At 45.1% G+C, this 24,700-nt stretch overlaps 1 protein-coding gene and 1 pseudogene across 1 annotated transcript in view; one reads left to right on the top strand and one right to left on the bottom strand.

The window, feature by feature from the left end:
- Positions 1-21,929, top strand: part of LOC143926788 (vomeronasal type-2 receptor 26-like) — a 45,260-nt gene extending 23,331 nt beyond the window's left edge. Inside the window, exons 3-5 of the mRNA XM_077450835.1 lie at positions 331-552; positions 13,700-13,823; positions 21,037-21,929. Of these exons, the coding sequence (XP_077306961.1) occupies positions 331-552; positions 13,700-13,823; positions 21,037-21,929 (1,239 nt within the window). The remainder of the gene's footprint in view (positions 1-330; positions 553-13,699; positions 13,824-21,036) is intronic.
- A 559-nt stretch (positions 21,930-22,488) lies between these two features.
- Positions 22,489-23,068, bottom strand: LOC143926787 (large ribosomal subunit protein eL15 pseudogene; annotated as a pseudogene).
- Between the last annotated feature and the right edge of the window lie 1,632 nt (positions 23,069-24,700).

The raw sequence follows: 24,700 nt of genomic DNA, 5'->3' as shown, positions 1-24,700 counted from the left end.
ATATCAGTGCTGCCTATCAGTGCTGCCTATCAGTGCCTCCTACCAGTGCCCTTCAGTGCCACTTCTCAGTAGCAAAAAATAAAAAAAAACAGCAGTGAATAAATAGCACCAAAAGAAAGCTCTATTTGTGTGAAAACAAATATCTAAAGCTAAAAAATGTGTGTACAGTGTTGTATGACCGAGCAATTGTCATTCAAAGTGCGACTGCGCTGAAAGCTGAAAAATGGCCTGGGCAGGAAGGGGGTGAAAGTGCCCGGTATTGAGGTGGTTAATTCCAGAACTCTTATAGCTGTAGATGGTAATGTGTGTATTTCTGTCTTCCATTAACAGCTGCACAAATATGTGAGAAATGTTCATTACACCGACCCAGACGATGGCGAGATCTACTTTAACGAGAGGCGAGAAGTTCCGAGCGAACTTGCTTTACAAAGCTGGATGATATCGAAGAACTCAAGTCTTCTCACTATGGCAATTTCCTATATTAAAGGCCAAGACTTTGAGCCCGGAATGTTAATGAATATCACTGATCCCTTCTTCTGGAAAAGAGGCAAAGTAAGAGATTGTTTTATCTTTTTCTGTTTCTATCACATGCTGAGGAGGAGGGTCATAATTATGATTTATAGGGATTTTTATCTTTAATGTTGCGTTTTCCCCATCGGATTAAACTCCAAAGGTTTTTCTGACAGAGTTCCGGCACAGTTCCAACGGAGTTACGCTGAACTCCTACACTGCCTACACACGATCACACCTTACCTAGATCGCGGTGCCGTACAACACGTACGACGGGAGTAGAAAAAGGAAGTTCAATAGCCAATAGCTGCCGTCTCGTACTTGCTTCAAAGCATGCGTCATTTTTGGTCTGTCGGAACAGCATACAGATGAGCGGTTCTCCCGATAGGAATTGGTTCCGTCGGAAATATTTAAACCATGTTCTATTTCTAGGTCCGTCAGAATTTTTGAAAAAAAAGAAAAGTCCGATGAGGGCCCACACACGATCAGAATACGTGATGAAAAGATTCCGTCTGACTTTTTATGCCGGAAAGTCCAACCGTGTGTACGCGGCATTATTGTAAGGTTATACTGGCCAATGTGCCTGTTCATGAATGGGGTCATTCTTGGAGTCGGTGAAGGTTGTTGCTGTAAATTTATGCACATGGAATGTTTCTTATAGGATATTTATTTTTGATATTGGGTATATATGTGCTATTGAATAAAGTTGTCATAGAAGGTAATGGATGCTGTAAATCTCTGACATATGCAATGGCGTCCCTACGGAGGGGGCAGAGGGGACCCTGACCTCCCCAACATTATGCTATACCCCACCATGTGCCCCAATGTCGTTTTGTTTGCATTTGTAGCGGATGCGCCACATCTTACTCAGGCCGCCGCAGGAGTAACACAGTCTCTATTGAGAGGGAGAGCGCCCCCAGTCAGCTCCTGCGGGGGATTCCTCCCCCTCCCTCTGCTCGCTGACACTGCATAATGCGAGCGCTCACACAACCACGGCCGCCCCGATCTGCTCATTCCCCTGCATCCTCATTGGCAGGGAGTAGAGCAAGTTGCGGGAAGGAGAACCAGCCTGTAAATTCCAAGAGTGGTGACTGCAAGCTGAGCCGAGTGCCAGTCTACCTCTTCTAAGAAGCAGGACAATGCAGGACGGATCAAGCGCCTTGAGGCGATTCGGTTCGCATTTGTAGCGCGATACAAGTCATTCATTCATTCATTCATTCAGTTAATGACACTCTTTCACCAGCGAGTCCAGCCACCCCCCCCCCCCCCACTCTCCTCATGTACATTAGAGCAGAGATGAATACAGCTCCTCCTCCTCCCCCCGCCCCTCATGCGTCTTCCAGTCCCGCCCACACTATCCCCGGCGTGCAGCTGTATCCAAAGAAAGGGCATGTGTGGGTGGGAAATATGAAAATCAGCAGCATTCCCGGCCGGTGTGTCAATGATGCCTGAGCTTCTAGCCTGGACCTGTGGGTAGGTGTGTGCACTGCTGTACACTGTAATCACCGAACTGTATTATCTCCATCCCTTCTCTCCCCCATCTGCCCCTCCCCCTCTCCTGTTCTTTCAAGACCTTCACAATTTACTTTCACCTTTAGTTAGGCAGGTAACAGACGGTGCAAATGTATTTCCTGCATCCACAGATTGCAGGAAAGAAACTTGCATGATTCCTCCATCAACAAAGACAGTGGTGACGGGAATATCCTTCCTGCCCAGAAAATTTATTCTCCCAACAAACATTGATTGTCACTAGTGGCTATAGCAACCACTATTGATAATCATAAGCCCTTGTACACGTGGTCGGAGATTCCGACAACCAAATCCGTCGGATTTTGTCCGAAACTGTTGTATACACACGGTCGGACAAAGTTGATGGAAAATCCGACGTGATGACGTTATTTTGTTACGACGGGACTACGTTCAGGCTAGTAGCCAATAGCTTTGGTGTAGGAATTTGATCTGAGCATGCGTGGCACTTTGTCCGATCGGAATTCTCTACACATGATTGGAGTATGTCCTATCGGAGCATTTTGCCGGAAAATTTTACCGACATGTTGGAAAACTTGGTCCGTCGGATACTCCGACGGAAACAGTCCGATGGAGACCACACACAGTCGGAATATCCGACAAAACGGTCCGATCGGACACATTCCGTCGGAATCTCCGACCGTGTGTACAAGGGCTAATGCCCCGTACACACGAGAGGACTTATGTCCGACAGACTTCCAAAGGAGTTCCGCCGGAGTTCTGACAGACTTTTCGGCCGAACGGACTTGGCCACACACGATCACACTAAACTCCGACGGATTCGAACGTGATGACGTACGACCTGACTCGAATAAGGAAGTTCATAGCCAGTAGCCAATAGCTGCCCTAGCGTCGGTTTTAGTCCGTCGGAGTAGCATACACACGAGCGGAGTTTTCGAAGGGGACCGGGTCCGGCGGAGTTCCTTCGGGAAAATTTGAAGCATGCTTCATTTCTAAAGTCCGTCAGACTTTGGCGAATCAAAAGTCCGTTGCAGCCCACACACGATCGGATAGTCTGACGGACTCGGTCCTTCGGACTTTGGATGTTGAAAAGTCCGCTCGTGTGTACGGGGCATTAGAGTATCTGGCAGGCTGGGGGCATTAGAGTATCTGGCAGGCTGGTTGTTCCCAATTTGATCGATTCAACTTGGTACATTCAGCCTGCTCATTAATGGTTCAAACCTTAGCCAGTTCCTGCTAAACCAGCTGAGACCTAACCACTACAATCCCGGGCACTTTCGCCCAACCTTCCTTCCCAGCCCAATTTTCAGCTTTCAGCGCTCTCGCACTTTCAATGACAATTGCGCGGTCGTGCTACACTGTACCCAAATGAAATTTTTATCATTTTGTTTGCACAAATAGAGCTTTATTTTGGTATTATTTATTGACAACACTGTTTTTCATTTTTTTGCGATATAAGCAGAAAAAAATGCGTAAATTTGTAATAAAAAACAAACAAAAACAATATTTGCTTCTTTCTATTTTAAAAGAAATCCAATAAAATCGAATGTTGTCATAAATTTAAGCCAAAATGTATTCTGCTACATGTCTTTGGTAAAAAAAAATTCAATTAAGTGTATAATAATTGGTTTGTGTGATCACGGATATATGTACGCAAATGATCGTGTAAAGATGTGTGCAGGTGATCACGGACATATGTGTGCAGATAATCATTGGGACATGTGATTTTAGTGGGACATATGTGGGGGACATGTGTTTTTATTATTTGGGGACATGTATGTTTTGGGGACATGTGTGTTTTACACTAGGTTGAGTAAAAAGCTGTAAAAACAGCTCATACTCACGGATCACCAGCCGGCTGCAGCGATCTGCTCTCCTCTCCTCAGCGACGACTTCCGTGTGAGGAGAGGAGAGCCGATTGCCTAGCAACCGGATGTTTGTTTACATTACATGACAGCTGTGATTGGACACGGCCGTCATGTGATCAGGAGGGCCAATCACAGAGCCCTCCTGTCGATCCGAGATGCGCCGTGTCCGGGTGGCACGAGCGCATCGGGATCGCGCCGCTGCGCGGGCACGCGCGCGCACGATCCCGCTACTTCTGAAGGACGTTCAGGAACGTCCAGTTAGAAGTAGAGAGCTCCCATCCGGCCGTATATATACATTGGCTGGGTGGGAAGTACTTAAACTGCCTATGGGTGGTCTTAGCACTTAGGCAGCCCATAAATTGATCACTTTTTTTTCATTCAACTAGTAGGTTGAATGAAGAAAAAAAGAAATGATCCAATTCTCCCATCTACACATTATAGGTGGTTGGGTGGAATCCTCCCAGTGTGGACCAGTGGTGGAACTACCAGGGTTGCTGTCCTGTCCCGGCTATTCACAGCGATGGTCTCTGTCTCCATGGCGGCGGCGGCACATTGGAACCCAGTGCTGGTTACTTTATGGGGCTGATGTACAGGAGGGCCAGCACAATTTTTTGTTAGAGATGGGCTGGGCATGTTCAAAATCCCTACATGCCCCTGCCCACCAGGAAGCCCACACTGCACAGCGCTAATTACAGGCAGTGAGACATTTCCTGGTCCGCAGCTGCACAGATCAGGAATGTCTCACTGCCTGTGATTAGCCGTGTGCAGTGTCGGCTTCCTGGCGGGATCGGGCATGTGGGATTTCAAACACACCCAAGCCCATCTCTAATGGTTGTAGAGTAGAAAGTTGACCGCCCTGCGGGTTGCTTAGCAGCAGTGCAGCCTTCTCTGACATGCTGATCGGGATGCAATCCAGGTAATGCTCCTAGTCAAATCCTAGTGTTAAAAATCATAGTGATTTTATTAATCAAAGCCCACACGGCTGCTGAACATACGGTTGATGTGGTTGTACTCTTGATTCTAATAAATACTTTGTTTATTAGATCTGACTGGCATCACCTGGATCACACCCCGATCAGCATGTCAACAGAGAAGGTTATACAGTATTTCTGCTGCTAGGTGACCAGCTGGAGGCTCGGCTCACTACAACCAATAGTGCCAGCCTTCCCCTGCATGCACCCCATAATGTCACCAGCACTAGGTCCTAATATACTGCCGCCGCTGCCAAGGATACAGATGCCAGACCAGCGCTGTCAATAGCAGGGGCAAGACAGCAAGAGGAGGCTGAGGAGCCCCACAGTGGCAGAACACCAAGGCCCGGTGGCAAGACAATGCTGGTGACATATATCTCTTGTTTTCTGCCACCCTGGGGAGCCCCAATACAGTAGGAAGGGAGCTCACTGCAGAACGTGTGAAAGGGCCCGTTGTGGGATCGTAGTAAAGGACCCCAGGATATATCATTGCATTTTATAGTTGCCCCCCTACTTTTGTCCCTGTCCCCCCATGTGCCCCCCCCCCCCTAAATATGAAAGCTGGAGACACCACTGGACATATGTGATATGGGATATAATTCTAAAGAGAAACAACAGCACTGAAAATCGACCTGATCCAACTTACATATGAACTCAACTTAAGAACAAACATTCAGAACTTTGTTTGTAACCCGCGGACCGCCTGTACATCCAATGGGAATAGGGTTGCCACCTTTTCGCCCAGCCAAACCTGAAAACTTTAGCAGCGCACGCCCAAATTTTTTATTTTTATAGTACATTAAATTCATTACCTCTGTACAAAGCAATACACCACAATTTTTTATGTACTACACACTATACATATATTTTGTGATTAAATAACATTTCTAATCATATGGAGTTAATCACAAGAGTCCCCCTTTACATCAGATTCAACAGAGTTCCCCTTTAGATCTATATCTGCAGAGTTCCCCTTTAGATCTGAAAGCACAGGGTCTGTTCCTCTTTACATCTAAATCTGCAGGAAAGTATTGTGGAGGGGATGATGGGGGCAGTATCTATAGGAGAGGACTGTGGAGGGGATGATGGGGGCAGTATGTATAGTAGGTGAGTGTGGAGGGGATGATGGGGACGGTATGTATAGGGGAGGAGTGTGGAGGGGATGATGGGGGCAGTATGTATAGTAGAGGAGTGTGGAAGGGATGATGGGGACAGTATGTATAGGGGAGGAGTGTGGAGGGGATGATGGAGGCAGTATGTATAGGGGAGGAGTGTGGAGGGGATGATGGGGGCAGTATGTACAGGAGAGGAGTGTGGAGGGGATGATGGGGACAGTATGTATAGGGGAGGAGTGTGGAGGGAATGTATGTATAGGAGAGGAGTGTGGAGGGGATGATGGGAGCAGTATGTATAGGAGAGGACTGTGGAGGGGATGATGGGGGCAGTATGTATAGAGGAGGAGTGTGTAGGGGATGATGGGGGCAGTATGCATAGGGGAGGAGTGTGGAGGGGATGATGGGGGCAGTATGTATAGAAGAGGAGTGTGGAGGGGATGATGGGGGCAGTATGTATAGTAGAGGAGTGTGGAGGGGATGATGGGGGCAGTATGTATAGTAGAGGAGTGTGGAGGGGATGATGGGGGCAGTATGTATAGGGAGGAGTGTGTAGGGGATGATGGGGGCGGTATGCATAGGGGAGGAGTGTGGAGGGGATGATGGGGGCGGTATGTATAGGGAGGAGTGTGGAGGGGATGATGGGGGCAGTATGTATAGAGAGGAGTGCAGAGGGTATGATGGGGCGGTATGTATAGGGGAGGAGTGCGGAGGGTATGATGGGGTGGTATGTATAGGGAGGAGTGTGGAGGGGATGATGGGGCAGTATGTACAGGAGAGGAGTGTGGAGGGTATGATGAGGGTAGAATGAGGAGGGATTTCTTGCAGTGTCTATGGGGTGACCAGGGAGTGAAGTTGGGAAGATAAGGGAAGGAAAGTGACTATGGAATGTAGTCCCTCAGTTGGGGGTAAGAAGCAGCTCGGAGTGAGGTCTGTCAGCTGGATGTATGAAGTGGTCTGGGAGTGATGCAAGCTGGGGGGCATTGGGGGCAAAGAAGTGGTCCTAGCTCACAAACTACAATACAAATTATCATAAGTATAAACACAGAACTCCTTCAGACAATAGCAGACATGCTTACAATAAACACATTATGGCAGGGGGCCCCAGACAGGTGGCTTGCTAATGACATCAGCATCTGCTATGAGTCCCACACTGGCAGAGACGATCATGGCCTTTACGACTTGCCTACCAGACTAATTCTGACAATTCTTTCCTACATGTAAAAATCATCCTTTTTGTGCTAGAAAATTACACAGAACCTCCAAACATAATATATGATTTTTAGCAGAGACCATAGAAAATAAAAAATGGTGGTTGTTAACTTTTTATCTTGCACGGTATTTGCGCAGCAAATGCATTTAAAAAAAATAATAAAAATTTGTGCATAAAAAATAAATAAAAAAAAGTAAAGTTAGCCTATTTTTTTGCATAGTGTGAAAGATGCATAGTGTGAAAGATGATCCCTTGTAATATGAATAGTGTGTGACAGGTCCTCTTTGCAGTGAGATCAGGGGGGGGGGGGGGGTGGGGGTCAATAATTCCCCAGATCTCACCTCTAGGCTGGGAAGCCTGAGATAAAAAATTAAAAGAAATAAAGAGATCCTGGCTTCCCAGTTGAGGCAATGGCATTTTTTTCCAAATGCAGAGGCCGGGCGTAACGTCATAACATCACGCCGGCCTCTGAATGATCATAGAGACTCCGGGCACCATCTGGCCTGCCAAAAATCTCTATGGTCAACATCTGGCACCAGTTGGTTTCTTCTCTGGTTCGCCGATCGCAGAGGTGAGTCGGTAGAAGCACCGGACATCCCCTCTCCCGCCGCCTATAAGAATAATCAAGCAGCTGAACAGCCGCTATGATTGTTATTATGGTGAAGGGAATCACCGGATCTAAAAGAAGATACCTGAATGATGCATCAGATATTACTGCTGAAAGTCCATGACGTCATATGACGTTGGGCGGGTGGGAAGCGGTTAATAATGTCCTTTTGCTTTACATAACAGAACATCTTCATAAATGCTTGTGTAGCGAGTGCCCCACTCTGTCACCTGTAACCTCTCCAAGCTGACCGTCGCAAGTACACAGGCTTTTCACAGAGGGGAGAGCTGCCTGCCAGTCCCTGCATGGGCTTTTCACCCCGCTCCCGCTCCTACCACACACACAGGCTATTCTGTTCCTCCCCCGTGTTCCTATTGGCAGGAGGAGGGAAGCCAATTAAAGGAGCAGTTACAGGAACCAACCAGTGGGGCTTTAACAAGCAGCAGCTGAAAAGAAGTCTGGAATATGAAGTCCCAGCACAAAGCTGCTCACTGACATTTAAAGGGACAAAACTACAAAACCCGGTCTGCATTGCATAGAAAGGAGAGGATGACAGATGGGAGTGACTATAAAATAATCTATAGAAAAAGGCCCAGGATCTCTTGTTTCCTGGATCCCATCATGAGAGCACAATTCTGTTGCTGTGTGAGAGGACTGCGGCCTACCAAGGGGCACACAGCCTGCAGCTCCAGCCCACAGGGTCAGAACGCCGCCTGCCTCCAGAAGGACACTCTGCAGCAGTGTGGAATGTCATGGAATTGGCCGGTTCACGGGTCAGCAGACTGAAAGTCATTGCGACACATCTGCAGCCAGGAGATTTGTTTGATCGCACTTTAGAGGACTGCTGAATGCATACAGGATTGGTGAGGGGGCTTTGCCCGGGAATCCTATTGCCTTCCATAAACACCACACTTGAACACTGTGCACAGACACCTGTTATCTGAGCCACATAGAGGAGTGCTATAGCACAGCACCAGATATTCTACATTGCTCCTCATCACTCTGTTACATTGAGGGACCCTTGCTCATAGAGCTCCAACATGCTTGTGAAGATAAAGCTAGGCCTTGCTTTTAGAACATTCTTGTTGTCATTCTTAAATGGGACACACTACTGAAACCTATAGTTTATTATTCCCAATAGACTCTGAGGTATTATAGGCTGGCCTGGGGTTCCCCTTTAGTAATATTAATATCTTTAACTATCATTAGCTTGCTTAAAGATTTGTTGTTTAACATTGTACTCACTGCTGTTACTTTTGTTGTTGCTGATAACCATTTATTGTTTTAATAGATTTTTTTTTAACCTAGTATTGGCTACTAGGCATGAGCAAAACACCCCCCAGTTCGGTTCACAGCAGAACATGGGAACAGGCCAAAAAATTGTGCGAACACTGTTAAAGTCTATGGGACGAACATGAAAAAGTGATAATTTTAAAGGCTTATATGCAGGTTGCCATAAAAAGTGTTTGGGGACCCGAATACTGGCCCAGGGGACATGTATCAGTGAAAAAAAAGGTTTAAAAAAAGGCTTTTTTTTTCTGGAGAAGTGATTTTAATAATGCTTAATGTGAAACAATAAAAATGAAATATTCCTTTAAATATTGTGCCTGGGGGGTCTCCTTAGTCTTCCTGTAAAGTAGTACATCTTTCCCATGTTCATAACAGTACCACAGCAAAATGACATAGTCTAAAGGAAAAAATGTAATTTAAAACTGTTTGCGGCTGTATTTGTATTGTTGGGTCCCGGGAATATAGATAAAAATCATTGAAAAAAAAACAGTGTGTGTTCCAGTGATGTAACTGGGTGACTCCACCCCCTTCTGACATCATGTGACATCATGTGATGTCCATGGGGGGTGGGGTCATCTGTTTACATCACCGAGTGGCCCCACCCTTGGCTATGTAAGAGCTGTCAGTGCAAAAAGGCTGCAGTCTGAGGTTTTTCTGAGGTGTTTTTTTTTGTTTGTTTTTTTGGTCCATCGGCACTGTAAAAAAAAAAAAAATTATAAAGGAATTACCCAAAACTGTCTCCTGTCATTTTTACTTTGACACACTTTTTGGTTAATGAGTAGAAGTACAATGTACCTGATACCCATTCACATAGGGGGGCCGGGATCTGGGGTCCCCCTTGTTAGAAAGGGCTTCCAGATTCTGATAAGCCCCCTGCCTGCAGACCCCCACAACTACCGGGCAAGCTTTGTGGGGAGGAGGCCCTTGTCCCCATCAACATGGGGACACGGTGCTTTGGGGGGACCCCAAAACACCTTCCCCATATTGAAGGCATGTGGCCTGGTATGGTTCAGGAAGGGGGGGCACTCTCTTGTTGCCCTTTTCCTGTGGCCTGCCAGGTTGCATCTTTGGATAAGGGTCTGGTATAGATTTTGACGGGGGGTTCCTCTTAAAATCCATACCAGACCTGAAGGGCCTAGTATGGATTTTGGGGGGGGGGCTCCACGCCATTTTAAAAAAATGGCATGGGGTTCCCCTTCATTGATTTTAGGGGGGTCCCCACATCATTTTTTTTTTACATTTTGGCACAGGGTTCCCTTAATATCCATACCAGACCTGAAGGGCCCATTTTTTAAATGATTTTTATGTATATGTGCCGTGTAGTTATGTATATTGCCGGGATCCGACAATACATTACAGCCGCAAGCATTTAAAAAAAAAATTTCCTTTAAAAATTTAAATTTGCTGCTCTCATTCATTGCCCTATGTACAGCCACTATGTAAGCAGCCTTACATAGTGTGGGGCATGGACTTATCCCCCTGAGCCATGACTGGCCAAACCTTGCCTTTGGCCAATTATGGCTCTCTCAGCAGAGAGCACTGCGATTGGCCAAAGCATGCAGCTTATTGGCTACTTATACAGGACTTGGCTGACTAAGATCACATTGAATGTCTTCTCTTGACCAAGTAAACTTGAGAGAGCTGAACTGCGTCTCTGTGTTATTACTGTGTTATTCCATTGATCACATTTCTAGGTGTGCCAGAGGGGCAGTTCTTTGGGGTTGAGAGGCAAAGTAACAGACTGAACAAACAAAATCAGCTACTTTTGGGGGGTATCGCTACACATAGGGGCTCATCCGGGATAATTCTGTTACTCTGCAATCAATCAACTCCTCAAGTCAACATCCATGCAAGCACCAGGATGTAAAATGGAGAAGAAATAGCTGCACATCGAAGAAAGTCCAATTTGCCGTTTATTAAATCACCAGAGTGACATCAAACGACACCAAAATACAGTCTTGTAGACGCGTTTCACACAGTACATTTGTGTTTAATCATTACAAAGAAATAGCCTACTGAACACACATATATATCTATATAAGGCCACCCCCCAATATACACAGATGTTTCATGGGTAGTAATTAGTAACAAAAGGACACACTCAATCATCCCAACAGATCTAAGATCTGAAGTAAAATACACATAGCATAAAAAGAATACTTAACATATAGTGATAATAAAATGACAATACCAATGGAAGGATATTCATGCTACATTAATATGGATGCAAAGCAAAAAAAAAGCCTAAAATTTCATATAATATACCTTATTTTTCGGATCATGAGACGCACCTAGGTTTTAGAGGTTGAAAAAAGGAAAAAAAAATATTCTGAACCAAATGGTGTACTAAAATATTTTCCAGTGCACATGAAATGCAAAGTGACTATTACCATAGAAATGCAGAGTGACACCATTACCATAGAAATTAAGACTGACACCATTAGCATAGAAATGCAGAGTGACACCATTACCATAGAAATGCAGAGTGACACCATTACCATAGAAATGCAGAGTGACACCATTAAGATAGAAATGCAGATTGACCATTGCCTTACCTGATGTTATCCCAGCGGACTGCCTATTCCTCCTGCCCTCAGTCCGCCCTCCTCCTCCTCCCCGGCCATCGTTCCTGGGCTCCCCGAGGGACTGCTGGCGCTTCTCTCTCCTCTATCAGGCCCATAGTGGCCTGTTTTCTGTGTCGTCCAGCGCCCGACACCCACGGGGGTTTGGAGTGGTGCCAGCCTTTGGACCCCATCACCCTCCTGATGAGAACCTGGCAAGATGGTTGCATCTTGAAGTACCCAGACCTGATCTGGATTGTGCAGGAAGAAGATGCCATGCTGGAAAACAAAAAGAAGTCAGAGGCCGGAATCTGTTACGTGGGAGCTCCCCCTACTTTTAAAGCTATGAGTGAGATCTCACTTTAAGCACTTGGTCTTTGATCTTCTTGTCTTCGCTGGCTAAAGTAACTCTTTGTAATCCACAGATTAAGTTAAGTTAAGTTGAGGTAAAGGTGCTCCTCGTGTAACTTTAGTAACTATGTTACAAAACTTAGAAACGTCAGAGTAGATAGGCCTCAGACCGGCTTAGTGTCAGTTACTCAGCCCCTCCTCCGTGGAACTACAGATCCCAGTGAGGCCTGTGTATGAGTCTATCTGCATGTGAAAGTTAACAAACTCTGGGTTTTGACCCATTCACCAACTGGATCGGAACTCCGTGTAGTAGCTCTGGTGACTGCAGCTTGCTTCTCTGTCAGATGGCTCCGTCACTCTTTTCTAATATGCTGGGTGAACCCGATCCTCGGATGCTCAAACGAGTGTCTCTGGATTTCTCCAATCTGGTCACTGTGTCTCCTGCACCGTCAGGTCACTCACACAAGCTGTGGAAGTTGCGCTCTGTGATGGCTGTAGGCCTCTTCTCATGGGAGGCTTCCGCACAGATCCTCACAGGCAGGCCACGAGATCCCAAGAGAGCTAAAATGGGCGCTCGGGTTCCTTTTATGTCCGACCCAGCATGCACTGCTTGTGAAAATGTTCATGGGTAAGTCATCAAGCCTCCTGAGTAAAAGGGTCAACCTTCTAAACAAAACAACAGTCACTTCCTGTATATATCTCGTGCTGTCTTTCAAGCAATCAACATTAAAGTTCAGTACCAGTATTTGGCCGCTAGATGGCGCCAAATACTAAACCAAAGAAATGTCCACAGACTTGTGATTAGCATGAAAACACACATTAATAGGCAAAAATATGTCAGCGTTACAATTGTATGAAAGAAAGAGTGGCATATGGATAGGAGTTCTGTTTGTTTTGGGTTTTATTTTTTCATATTTTTGGCACTCATTTACGGACCCAGTGTTTTCTGTGACTGTATAATGTATGGCAGGTCTGCCCTAATTCCACGGGTGGTGCTCTCAAGGGAAGATGTTCAGGGAGACCCTGACAAGTAACATCTAGTCACTACTGAAAATTATATTGTGTGTGTGTGTGTGTGTGTGTGTGTGTGTGTGTGTGTGTGTGTGTGTGTGTGTGTGTGTGTGCTCAAAAGTTTTCATACCCTGGCAGAAATTGTGAATTTTTGGCATTAATGTTGAAAATATGACTGATCATGACAAAAAAAATGTCTTTTATTTAATGATAGTAATCACATGAAGCCATTTATTATCATTTTTTTTGGATCCTTTTTAAATCATAATGATAACGGAAATCACCCAAATGGCCCTGATAAAAATTTACATACCCTGGAATGTTTGGCCTTGGTACAGACACAGAAAGTGGCAAGAGAAAGATGCCCAGGTGTGGTGGGTGGTAAGGGAAGGGGGCTGCAGACACAGTAGATAGTGAGGAAAGAGGTTCCAGGCACAGTGGGTGGTGAGGAAAGGAGAGCCTAGGCACAAGTGGTAGTTAAGGAAGTCAGTGCTGTAGAGAAAATGTTAATGTAGCATACAGGGCAAAGGGCTTCATAATCCATGGCCCACCAGAGAAAAAATGCCACCAAAATCCTCAGCATCAGGCCCATGATGCTCTTAATCTGGCCCTGGGTAGAGGCAAACCCAAACCTCATCTATATTTGTAACACTTAAATTGTATAGCCTCATGAGATATGATGCACCTTTAGAAAATAATAATAATATCTGATTTCAGGTTCCGGTATCTCGATGCTCGGATTCCTGTATTCCCGGCAACAGAAAAAAGTTTGGATCTTCAATTCATAAATGTTGCTATGAGTGTGTCTCGTGTCCAGAAGGAGAGATCTCCAACATTTCAGGTGGAGTTTGTATTTGTTACTAAGTTATTGTTGGACTGGGCAGAAGATACGGCTGTAGGTAAAGTGTATGTCCGGGAAAAAAACATAGGAAGTACATCTCTACAATGTGTACACATTTCCTCATTCTGTATCCTTTTAAAGTCCCTGCAAATACAGAAATATACCTGTTGATCCTCCCAGAAATGCACTCAGCCCTTAAAGCACGTTGAAAAAAATAATAATGGTGTCAGCTCTGCCAGTACAAATCTGCATTATTCAATTCCTGATCTGTCACAATGCACAGCAACATTTAAGTTTATTCTAAAGTTTCACATTCATGATTAACCACTTGCCGACCAGCGCACAACGATGTACGTCGACAGAATGGCACGGTCAGGCAAATGGGCGTACATGTACATCCCTTTAAATTTGCCACCCTGCCATCGGGAGCGCGCCGCCGGCGGCACGCTCCCGCGCTGGTCGGGACCCCCGTGAGTCCGGTCGCGGGACCCGCGGACTCGATCGCCGTTGTAAACAACATTTCTCCATTCTGCCTAGCAACTAGTGACGCTGATCTCTGCTCCATGTGATTGGAGCAGAGATCAGTGTTCACTAAATGAAAGCCCAGCCCCCCCACAGTTAGTAACACACCCCTAGGAACACTTAATCCCTACACTGCCACCCACTGGTTAACCCCCTTCACTGCCAGTGTCATTTACACAGGAATCACTGCATTTATATAGCAGTGATTACTGTATAAATGACAATGGTCCCAAAAATGTGTCAAAAATGTCCGATGGGTCCCCCACAATGTCGCAGTCACAATAAAAATCGCTGATCGCCGCCATTACTAGTAAAAAAATAAATAATAAAAAATTATTAATAAAAATGCTATAAAACTATCCCTATTTTGTAAACGCTATAACTTTTGCGCAAACCAATCAATAATCGCTTATTGCGATTTTTTTTTACCAAAAATATGTAGAAGAATACGTATCGGCCTAAACTGAGGGAAAAAAATGTTTTTTTATATATTTTTGGGGGATATTTATTATAACAAAAAGTAAAAAATAATGCGTTTTTTTCAAAATTGTCGCTCTATTTTTGTTTATAGCACAAAAAATAAAAACCGCAGGGGTGATCAAATACCACCAAAAGAAAGCTCTATTTGTGGGAAAAAAAGGACGTCAATTTTGTTTGGGAGCCACGTCGCACGACCGCACAATTGTCAGTTAAAGCGACGCAGTGGCGAATCGCAAAAAGTGGTCTGGTCTTTGACCAGCAAAATGGTCCGGTCTGAAAGTGGTTAAAAAGGTATCATTGAGCTCCAAAAATAAAATAAGAGTTGGTGCTTCATGGATAAAGCAGATGCTAGTCCTAGAGGTAAATATGCACATTTGTATGTAAATGTCCACCGGCAATTGTGTTATAGCCAGTGGTTGGTGGACGTAAATGTGGCCTGTTATTTGTATGCTTAAAAACTGAAAATATGCCCAAACCTTTGCTATAAAATTTAATAAATAATGTGACGATCTGGGGTGATTAAGCTCTAGTGGTGCGTCCGAGTTGAAGAAATCATGTCATTCCCGACTGCATTTTTAAGGGCATGGCAGCCCGTTTTATGCAAAAGAAACAAAGTGCAAAAATAAACATCAGAACAATCAGCATTCAGCCTTAGTGGCTAAAAACACAGCACTAGTGCCCAGGCCTTACACCTTAGGTCTTGGTCTGTCTTCCCCAGACCTGACATTCAGCACCTCTGTGCTTGCAGCTTCGTGCTGCACTGGCTCCCTCCTGACTTCCTCCTGGCTCCCTCCTGACTCCCTCCTGGCTCCCTCCTGGCTCCCTCCTGACTCCCTCCTGGCTCCCTCCTTGCTCCCTCCTGATTCCCTCCTGATTCCCTCCTGGCTCCCTCCTGGCTCCCTCCTGACTCCCTCCTGACTCCTAGGCCAGACCTCCTGTCTGCCAGGCGGAGTTATCACTAAGGTTGAGCCCTGAACTCTATTCCTGGGATGATTATGAAGCCAGCAAACAGGTGTGCAATTATCAAGCCTACCAAAAAAAGGCACACACTGCTCATATGCACCTGTGACACGGGGGTCACATCGCCACAACAAATAAATAAAAATTGCGGCACTCAAACATATAAACTGTGAAATGATTCATAAGGTGCAAACTTTACCAAAAATTGTATATTTCTAAATATTTAAATAACAAAGTAGTCCATAATATCCAAATCTTTGATAGTGACAGTTCATAGGGATGTTGAAACCTCCCAGTGATATACACTATGTAGCACTGACCCCCGAAGGAGCTGCTGAATTTATTTGGGCCTGCACTCTGTTATTAAACCCCCACTGACTTGGCTCCTTGACACAGCTGGGGTGCAATGTTGGTGTGGAATAAATGGTGAAAGATAACCCCGCAATATACGATATAATGACAGTATACTTTGATTGTCACCTGGGTATCCAAGGGCTCCACCTGCTGGAGAAAGAACAATACTCCACACCAATGTACTTAACCAAAGGGGTATTTTACTGTGGTAATGATAACGTGACAATTACAGTGGTTGTGTCAAAATGCTGGGCATCCTTCTGGAGCATGTACCCAACACTGTGGTCAAACAGTTTGGGGGACTCCTCAGGAGGACATGGTGGGTCTAGGGAAGGAGTGACTGATGCCATTAAGACGATGAAAGAGGCCGCTTTGGCAGCTGCTCTGCCAGTACCCTGAGCCTGGGTGAGAGAGGATGAGGAGGATGAGGAGGGCTTGGTCATCCACTCTACCAAGTCTTTGGCATGTTGCGATTCAACATGTCCAGCTGCCGAAAATAAGGACAAGCGTGTCCCATGGTCACATGCTGATGAGGATGCACCGCGTCCAGGACCAGCACTGTTGCCTCTAGACACAGAGTCTGTTTGCATTCTTTTATTGGCTCGTGACTGTCTGCCTCTCCTTGTTGGCCTTCCAAACATACTAATGGCCTGCAGGGAGATGAGAACACTAGCAAATGGGATAGCGTTAGGTGCACACTGAGCAGATGACACAGTACACTGACTGTAATTACTGCAGCTGCCTACCTGTGGTATAGGATCTGAAGAAAACGAGCAATTGGGGTAGCTTCAGGTATACACTGTGTAGGTGGCACAATACACCGACTGTAACTGCTGCAGCTGCCTGTGGTATAGGACTAGAACAACATCAGCAATTGGGGTAGCTTCAGGTGTAGACTGTGCAGGTGGCACAATACACCAACTGTAACTGCTGCAGCTGCCTGTGGTATAGGACTAGAACAACACCAGCAATTGGGGTAGCTTCAGGTGTAGACTGTGCAGGGGGCACAATACACAGACTGTAATTGCACTAGATTCAAAAGAAATGAAGACACTGTCTCTGCCTATCTGTCTCTATGAGCTGCCGCAACACACTACGTAAGGCCGCCACGCAGGCAGCCTTATATAGTGTGGGGAGTGTACTAAACCCCCTGAGCTATAATTGGCCACAGGCATCCTGCATATGGTCAATGATGGCTCTCCTCACTGCTGGCGCTGTGATTGGCCAAGCATGTGGGTCATAGTGCATGCTTGGCCAATCATCGGCCAGGAATGCACTGCGAGGCCGCAGTGCATTGTGGGCTTTGAGCGCCACACGAATATGGCGCAAACGCCCCATAAAGAACACCCAGCTCATCCCTACTCCTAAGCAACCACCCCAGCAGAAGAGTTGGCATCAGGGCCAGACATAACTGAGCTCTGCCCTGCACCAGTAAACTCTTCTTCATTCTACGGACAGGATATGGTGAATCTCTATCCCCAGACACCAGTTATAGAGATTGGGGATTTGATGGGCTGTTTCTGCTGAGGACCTGGTGAGTCTCCAGCAGAAGATCTGGTATCAGGGCCGAACTTCACTGACTCCTCCAGCTGAAGCGCTCGTCACCGGACAGAGGGTCCAAGACCTCTGCCCCCCACCTGTGGCATTTCCAGGGGCCCATGGTGAGACTGCGATGGTCACTCCCCCACAGTTAGCCAGAGTGGATGATCCCCACATCCTCAGCTGAAGTGTTAACAGGGCGGAATGCTACTGGCCTCTACGCACAACTGCAGCTTGAGCTGAAATTGGTGGATGGGACTGTGGTCTCCACTCACAGCAACCCAGCAGAAGAGTTGACAACAGGGCAGAGTCCTGCTGGCCTCTGCCCTCAACTAACAGAAGGTAGAATTCCTGTGATAGTGGATGGGACTTTGGTCTCCACTGACACAACCCCAAAAATTGGTGTGACACTGAGACAGGAGGATGTCAGCCATGCTTTGCAAGCATTGGGGGATTTTCACCTACCAAAAGTGGATGGGACTTCAGTCTCCACTTGTATACCCCAGGGATGCTGGGCAGTCAGCACAGAACCCCAACAGCATGCTGGAGCAAGCCCAGTCACTGTGTCTTCTCTCCAGTGGCTGAAAGGACTCCAGGGAGAAGGGCTAGTCTATGGGCGGTACAGTGGTGTAGTGGTTAGCACTCTTGCCTAGCAGTAAAAAGGGTTGCTGGTTCAAATCTCAACCACGACACTACCTGTTTGTATGTTTTCCCTGTGTCTGTGTGGGTTTCCTCTGGCTATTCCGGTTTCCTCCCACACTCCAAAGACATGCAGGTAGGTTGATTGGCTTCTGTCCAAGATTGGACCTAGTGTATGAGTGGGGACCTTGGATTGTGGGCTCCTTCAGGGTGGGGACTGATGTGGGTGTGCAGTGTACAGGGATGGTGAAAGTTGTGGACACTCACTTGGGGGGGTTGAACTTGATGGACTGGTGTCTTTATTCAACCTTGCTAACTATGTAACTATGCCTCTCCCCAGCGGCGGGCGTGTTCTCTGAGAGTAATGCTCTGTTTGGGACAATTTATTTGGGTTACTGTGTGGATACCAGCATTGGGGGACTGGAACTACTGACTAACTTTGGAGTCAACCCGTCTGGGGTCTCCTCCTGTGTTAGTCTCCTGCCGAAAGGGGAGATATGTGATGGGAGTCACTTTGGGTGGGGGGGTTTGTGCAACTCAGCTTACCTTGGACAGCTCTGTAAACTGTGTCCAGCTTATCCGGCCCCTCTTATGTGTAATTCACCCGGTGTCCATTAGGGGCACAGGGTGACCGAGAACCCCACTATGATCTGTGTTAGTCTGACTCACTGTACAGCCACACTGGAATGTTGTGTGTTGTCTCATGCTGTTGTGGACTCTTTGCTTGGATCATTTGGGGTGTGGTCGTAATCCATTGTTGTATTGTGTCTGTCTGCCTTGGAACTAAAGTTTTTTTTATGGGATATGAGTCTAAGGGGGGGACTCCTCCAGCAGCCTCTCCCTGCTGATAAGACTGTTTACTGATGAGTAGTTTGTCACAAGACAATTCATCGATACTTGAACAAAAAAGAGCTGCATGGTTGAGCTGCCAGAAGGAAGCCTTAACTGCGCCAATGCCACAAAAAAGCCCAATCAGGTATGTCAAGGTGTTGTTGGGCATATTGTGACCAGGTTTTTTTGTGAAATTGTCGATTATATTTCAGATGGCACGCTGACCTACCCATGGACACTCTCTCTGACAGTGCATGCTTGGTAGGACATAAAAGGAGCCAGAGCGGCCATCTTAGGTCTCTTGGGGAACGCATGGCCTGCCTGTGAGAAGGCCTCCCGGAGGAAGCGGCCTATTGCTCTTGCAAAGTGCAACTCTGCTCGATTGTGTGAGTGGCCTGAAGTGCCAGAGACACAGTGATCAGATTGGGAAGATCCAGAGACACTCGTTTGAGCATCGGAAGACCAGGTCCACCTATCAAATTGAATGGAGTGACGGAGCCGGCTGACAAAGAAGCAAGCAGCAAACATTGGACCAAAGTTACCGTACCAAGCTTTTGATCCAGTTGGTGAGCGGGTTGCGGCCCACAGTTTACTAACCGTTGCACCTAGTCAGACTTATATACAGGCCTCGCTGGGATCCATAGTCCCACGGAGGAGGAGTATAGCAACTGACACTAGGTAGGCATAAGGCCTACTTACTATCGCATCTCAAGTATTGTGTTATAATTACGGAAGCAACACTCAGATCATCCTTAACTTAACTTTAATTACTTTAACCTTTGGATTACAAATTATAAGGAATTATCATTGCTAGCGAAGACAAGAAGACCAAAAAGACTGAGTACTTTAAGTTGAGATCTCACACATAGCTATCAAAGTAGGGGGAGCTCCCTTGACATTATATTGTTTATAATTGTTATATCAAAAGTCATTGTTCTGTCATTCTATGTTGGGATGACAGCACAATTATTGAACCACCTGTTTGCCAATACTTATAGTAAAATATACTTTGATTAAGTACCCCATTGAGTGGAGTATTGTTTTATCCCAGCAGGTGGAGCCAGTTGATCCTGACGTGTCAATACAGGTATATTGTGTTACATGATATTGTACTGTATTTTATTGCACCACAGCTGTGTCAGGGGGACTGAGTCAAGTTAGTGGGGATTATTAGCAGAGTGCAGGCCCAAATCAAACCAGCAGCTCCTTCGGGGTCAGTGCTACATATGTTTGGGATTTTCATCCCTATGTCAGTATACAACTTATGTCTGTTGCCTTAAACGCTTGTACTATGTACCTATGGTTTTCTCTTTTCTGTTGATTCTGTTGGTACTTCAATAAAAATAATTTCTGTTTTAAAAAAAATTACTCAAACCATCCTCCTATCCTGTTCTCCACAACATAGAGACTAATCACTCTGTGGACACAAATAAGAGAAGTTCATTTTCAGGGTTTTTCAGGATTTTCAGACAATTGAAATTGAAACTATGCATTATCATCACTTTTCTGCCCTTAACACATTGGGATTTATTTACTAAAGCTGGAGAGTGCAAAATCGGGTGCAACTCTGCATAGAAACCAACCACCTTCCAGGTTTTATTGTCAACGCTGAAGTTAGAAGCTGATTGGCTACCATGTACAGCTGTACCAGATTCTGAGTGCACCAGTTTTAGTAAATACACCCCATTGCATGCATTCCTTTTTATAATCTTTACCATGTCCTTATGGCAACGACAACTTTTCTTCCACTTGCCAATAAACAGTCTCTTCCTATAGGAATTTAGTTGTTAGATAGATAGGTAGATATTTTGATTATCTCTCCCACAATGCTCTGCTGGAAATCCCATTGCTATCTCTGCTCATTATGTTTGTATTGTTCTTCTTGCAGACAGTGAAAACTGCATGAAATGTCCTGATGAAGAATGGCCAAATGAGAAGAAGGATCGGTGTGTTCCAAAACTGGTGGAATTCCTCTCCTACACTGATGACACCATTGTTGTAGTATTTTCGGCTGTCTCCATCCTCTGTTGTCTTCTGACTGGTATAATATTGGGGATATTTATACATTACCAGGACACCCCCATTGTTAAAGCTAATAACCGGGACCTGAGCTATCTTCTCCTGGTCTCCATCATGCTGAGCTTCCTATGTGTCTTCTTGTTCCTCGGCCATCCAGTAGATGTGACCTGCATGCTCCGTGTCTCCTCTTTTGGTGTCATCTTCTCAGTTGCCGTCTCTTCTCTACTTGCCAAGAGTATAATGGTGTGTATTGCTTTTAAAGCCACCAAACCTGGGAGCCCCTGGAGGAAATGGATGGGAGCCAAACTACCGACTTTTATCATTTGTGTCTTATCACTGGTTCAAGTCTTAATCTGTGTCACTTGGTTGTCTATTTCTCCTCCCTTCCAGGATCGGGACACTCACTCTTATCAGGGGAAGGTCATCATTCAGTGTAATGAGGGTTCAGTTATCGGCTTCTACTCTGTCCTGGGATATATGGGGCTTCTGGCAGCTGTGAGTTTCATTATCGCTTTTTTAGCCAGGACATTACCGGACAGTTTTAATGAAGCCAAGTTCATCACCTTCAGCATGCTGGTGTTCTGCAGTGTCTGGATCGCCATGATCCCGACCTATCTGAGCACCAGAGGGAAATACATGGTGGCTGTGGAGGTTTTTGCTCTAATAGCCTCAAGCTCTGGACTTCTTGGATGTATATTTTTCCCAAAATGTTACATAATTCTGTTCAGACCTGACCTGAACACAAAAACATTTATCCACTAATATGTATGGAGCAACGCTGGGTTACCAGTAGTTATAGCATTATCTCTATTATTGTTAATTGTAGTATTTTGCTAATGTATTGAAAATGAACACTGTTATATATAAATATTTGATACTTACCTCTCCAGAGCATGGTGAGTTTATTTTATTTTTTTCTGGACACGGCTGGTATCAGACATTTTGGGTTTGTTGGAAACCTTGTTCCCTGCTGGGTGTAGTGGTTCCATCACTACAGAACAATGTAGTCACTTAGTGAGGAGAAACTACAGTGACCAGAGGGGGACAAACTATCCAAAACATCCTAATGTGTCAGATACCTGAGATACCCATCACAGATTTCACCCACCACCTTCCCAGAAGATAAATATTGAACGTTCTTTTATAGGCTGATTGTAATATCATTATTTTAGTGTTGGGGTCACTTTAATTATATTTTATGTAGATGTGTCCAGGTATATTAATACACTTTGTTGGTGCCTTCAAAAATAATTTTTAATATTAAAGTTGATGGAAGCATTTACTCAGTAATCCAAAAACGTAATTATAGGCATGATCCCAGTTAGTGGTAACGGTGGAGCTGAAGAGTGTTGCATCTTCTCAAGGCAGCATAACGAGAGCCACCAATGGTAAGATGGAGCTTGTGACCTTTGCCAAGACCATGACTCTTTTTTCCTGCGTAAATCAGCCTACCCATCTCCCTGTGTTTGTGCACAGTTTTTGTGATCCTTTGGGTGCCTGGATTGCGTCTGATGGTGTTGTAGAAAGTGTCAATGAGGATGATCTCAAAGATCTTACAAGTTGAGTCTTCACCAACCCAGTAGGAGTTAAGGACTCTCAGTCCTTCACAGTGACGGTCAGCACACTCCTCAGCAACAGACTGCAGGCTGCAAGCATACTCAGTCTGGTACCCTTGGGCATGGAGTGCTTATCTCCACCATTGTGAACTCTGACACAGTAGATGACATACCCTTGCTTGGCCTTGTAGCCTAGTCTACAAGCTTTGCCTGGGAGAGTAGAACGTGGTGCGTGATGGAGAGAAGACAGTGGGTGATACTGCAGCAGTGGACACGCAGGAGAAATTGCATCACAGCTGACTGCTTCTTCCTCCATAGCACTTGCATATACTTGTAGGCACCCATTCTGGCTTATGCCGATAGCTTATCCGCCAGAAAGGAAGGAGCACGTTACCCAGAATGTCTTATGGTGAGCAGGAGGCACAGGACACTTCCAAGTTCACATTTTAAGTGATAAGTTGACTTCATTTTAAAGCAAATTTTCTTCATAGAACCTAATTTAAAAAATCTTTCTCCTTGCATAAATTACTTTGTAAACTGCTACCACAAGGGAGTATTCCGCTTCCCCATACAATGCTGCAGAGACAACACTCCGACCTCACACCTTTCCAGATCCTGATATGAAAACTTCCAGGTGATCATTGATCAGTTATAGGTTTTATTTTGAAGGAGAGATTAAACACTAGACTTATGTTAGCTTAATATGTTTTAAAATTAATGTTCTTACTCGTAAGGGCCCCATAATAGGGTATTTCTGCCATCTCCGAAATCTCCTAGTCAGACGCGCCAAAGAAAAAGATGAAAAGATAAAGAAGTAACAATCCCCCCAATCCCTTCCTATAAGTATTCTAATTATACACACTAAGAACAACACTGCTTAATAAAAATATAAATATATTTACACAGTATCTCACAAAAGTGAGTACACCCTCACATTTTTGTAAATATTTTCTTCTATCTTTTCATGTGACAACACTGAAGAAATGTCACTTGTCTACAATGTAAAGTAGTGAGTGTACAGCTTGTATAACAGTGTAAATTTTCTTTCCCCTCAAAATAACTAAACACACAGCCATTAATGTCTAAACCACTGGCAACAAAAGTGAGTACTTTTGAGCCTTGGTGGCCACACGATTCTGATCTGCACCACACAGGCCGCAGTCTTTCAATCGCACCCCACAGGTCCCAACAGGCAAGTCTTTAATGGCATCCCAGCAAGAGAGAGAAACATGCTTCGCCTCGCCCTTATTTATCCTTACCCAGCAGGCTGTTCAGTGCTTTTGCCTTGAGGGTAGGAAAGTGGGGCATTGTGGGTAGGTAGTTCCTTGAATGATTTAAACATATGAGTCACTTCCTCATTCACTACATCTCCCACAAAGCTTTGTATTATGGCTTAATGAAACCAAACAAAAGTCTTAGTAACATTAATTAGAATGGACAGTAGAGGGAGCCAAACTATTTTTTAAAGAACATCACATATTTACATAGTAACTTAGGTGGCAAACACCCCTGCATTATATATATATATATATATATATATATATATATATATATATATATATATATATATATATATATATATATATATATATATATATACATATATATGTATGTGTAAACCCCAAAAAATATTATACAGCATAGTATTAATCAATAGTCCTCAAATAAATATAATCACTCTTAGCCCTTGTACACGCGGTCGGAGATTACGACAGAATGTTTCCTAATGGACCGTTTTGTCGGATATTCCGACTGTGTGTGGTCTGCATCGGACTGTTTCCGTCTGAAAATATCCGACGGACCAACTTTTTCAACTTGCCGGTAACATTTTCAGACAAAATGCTCCGATCGGACATACTCCGATCATGTGTAGCCTACTCCGACGGACAAAGTGCCACGCATGCTCAGATCAAATTCCTAGACCAAAGCTATTGGCTACTAGCCTGTACGTAGTCCAGTCGTAACAAAATAACGTCA

Source organism: Lithobates pipiens, unplaced genomic scaffold, assembly GCF_037356315.1.
Source record: "Lithobates pipiens isolate NorthernLeopardFrog02 unplaced genomic scaffold, aLitPip1_a1.2 Scaffold_23, whole genome shotgun sequence".
NCBI lineage: Eukaryota > Metazoa > Chordata > Amphibia > Anura > Ranidae > Lithobates > Lithobates pipiens.
This window is presented reverse-complemented; position numbering and strand designations above follow the sequence as displayed.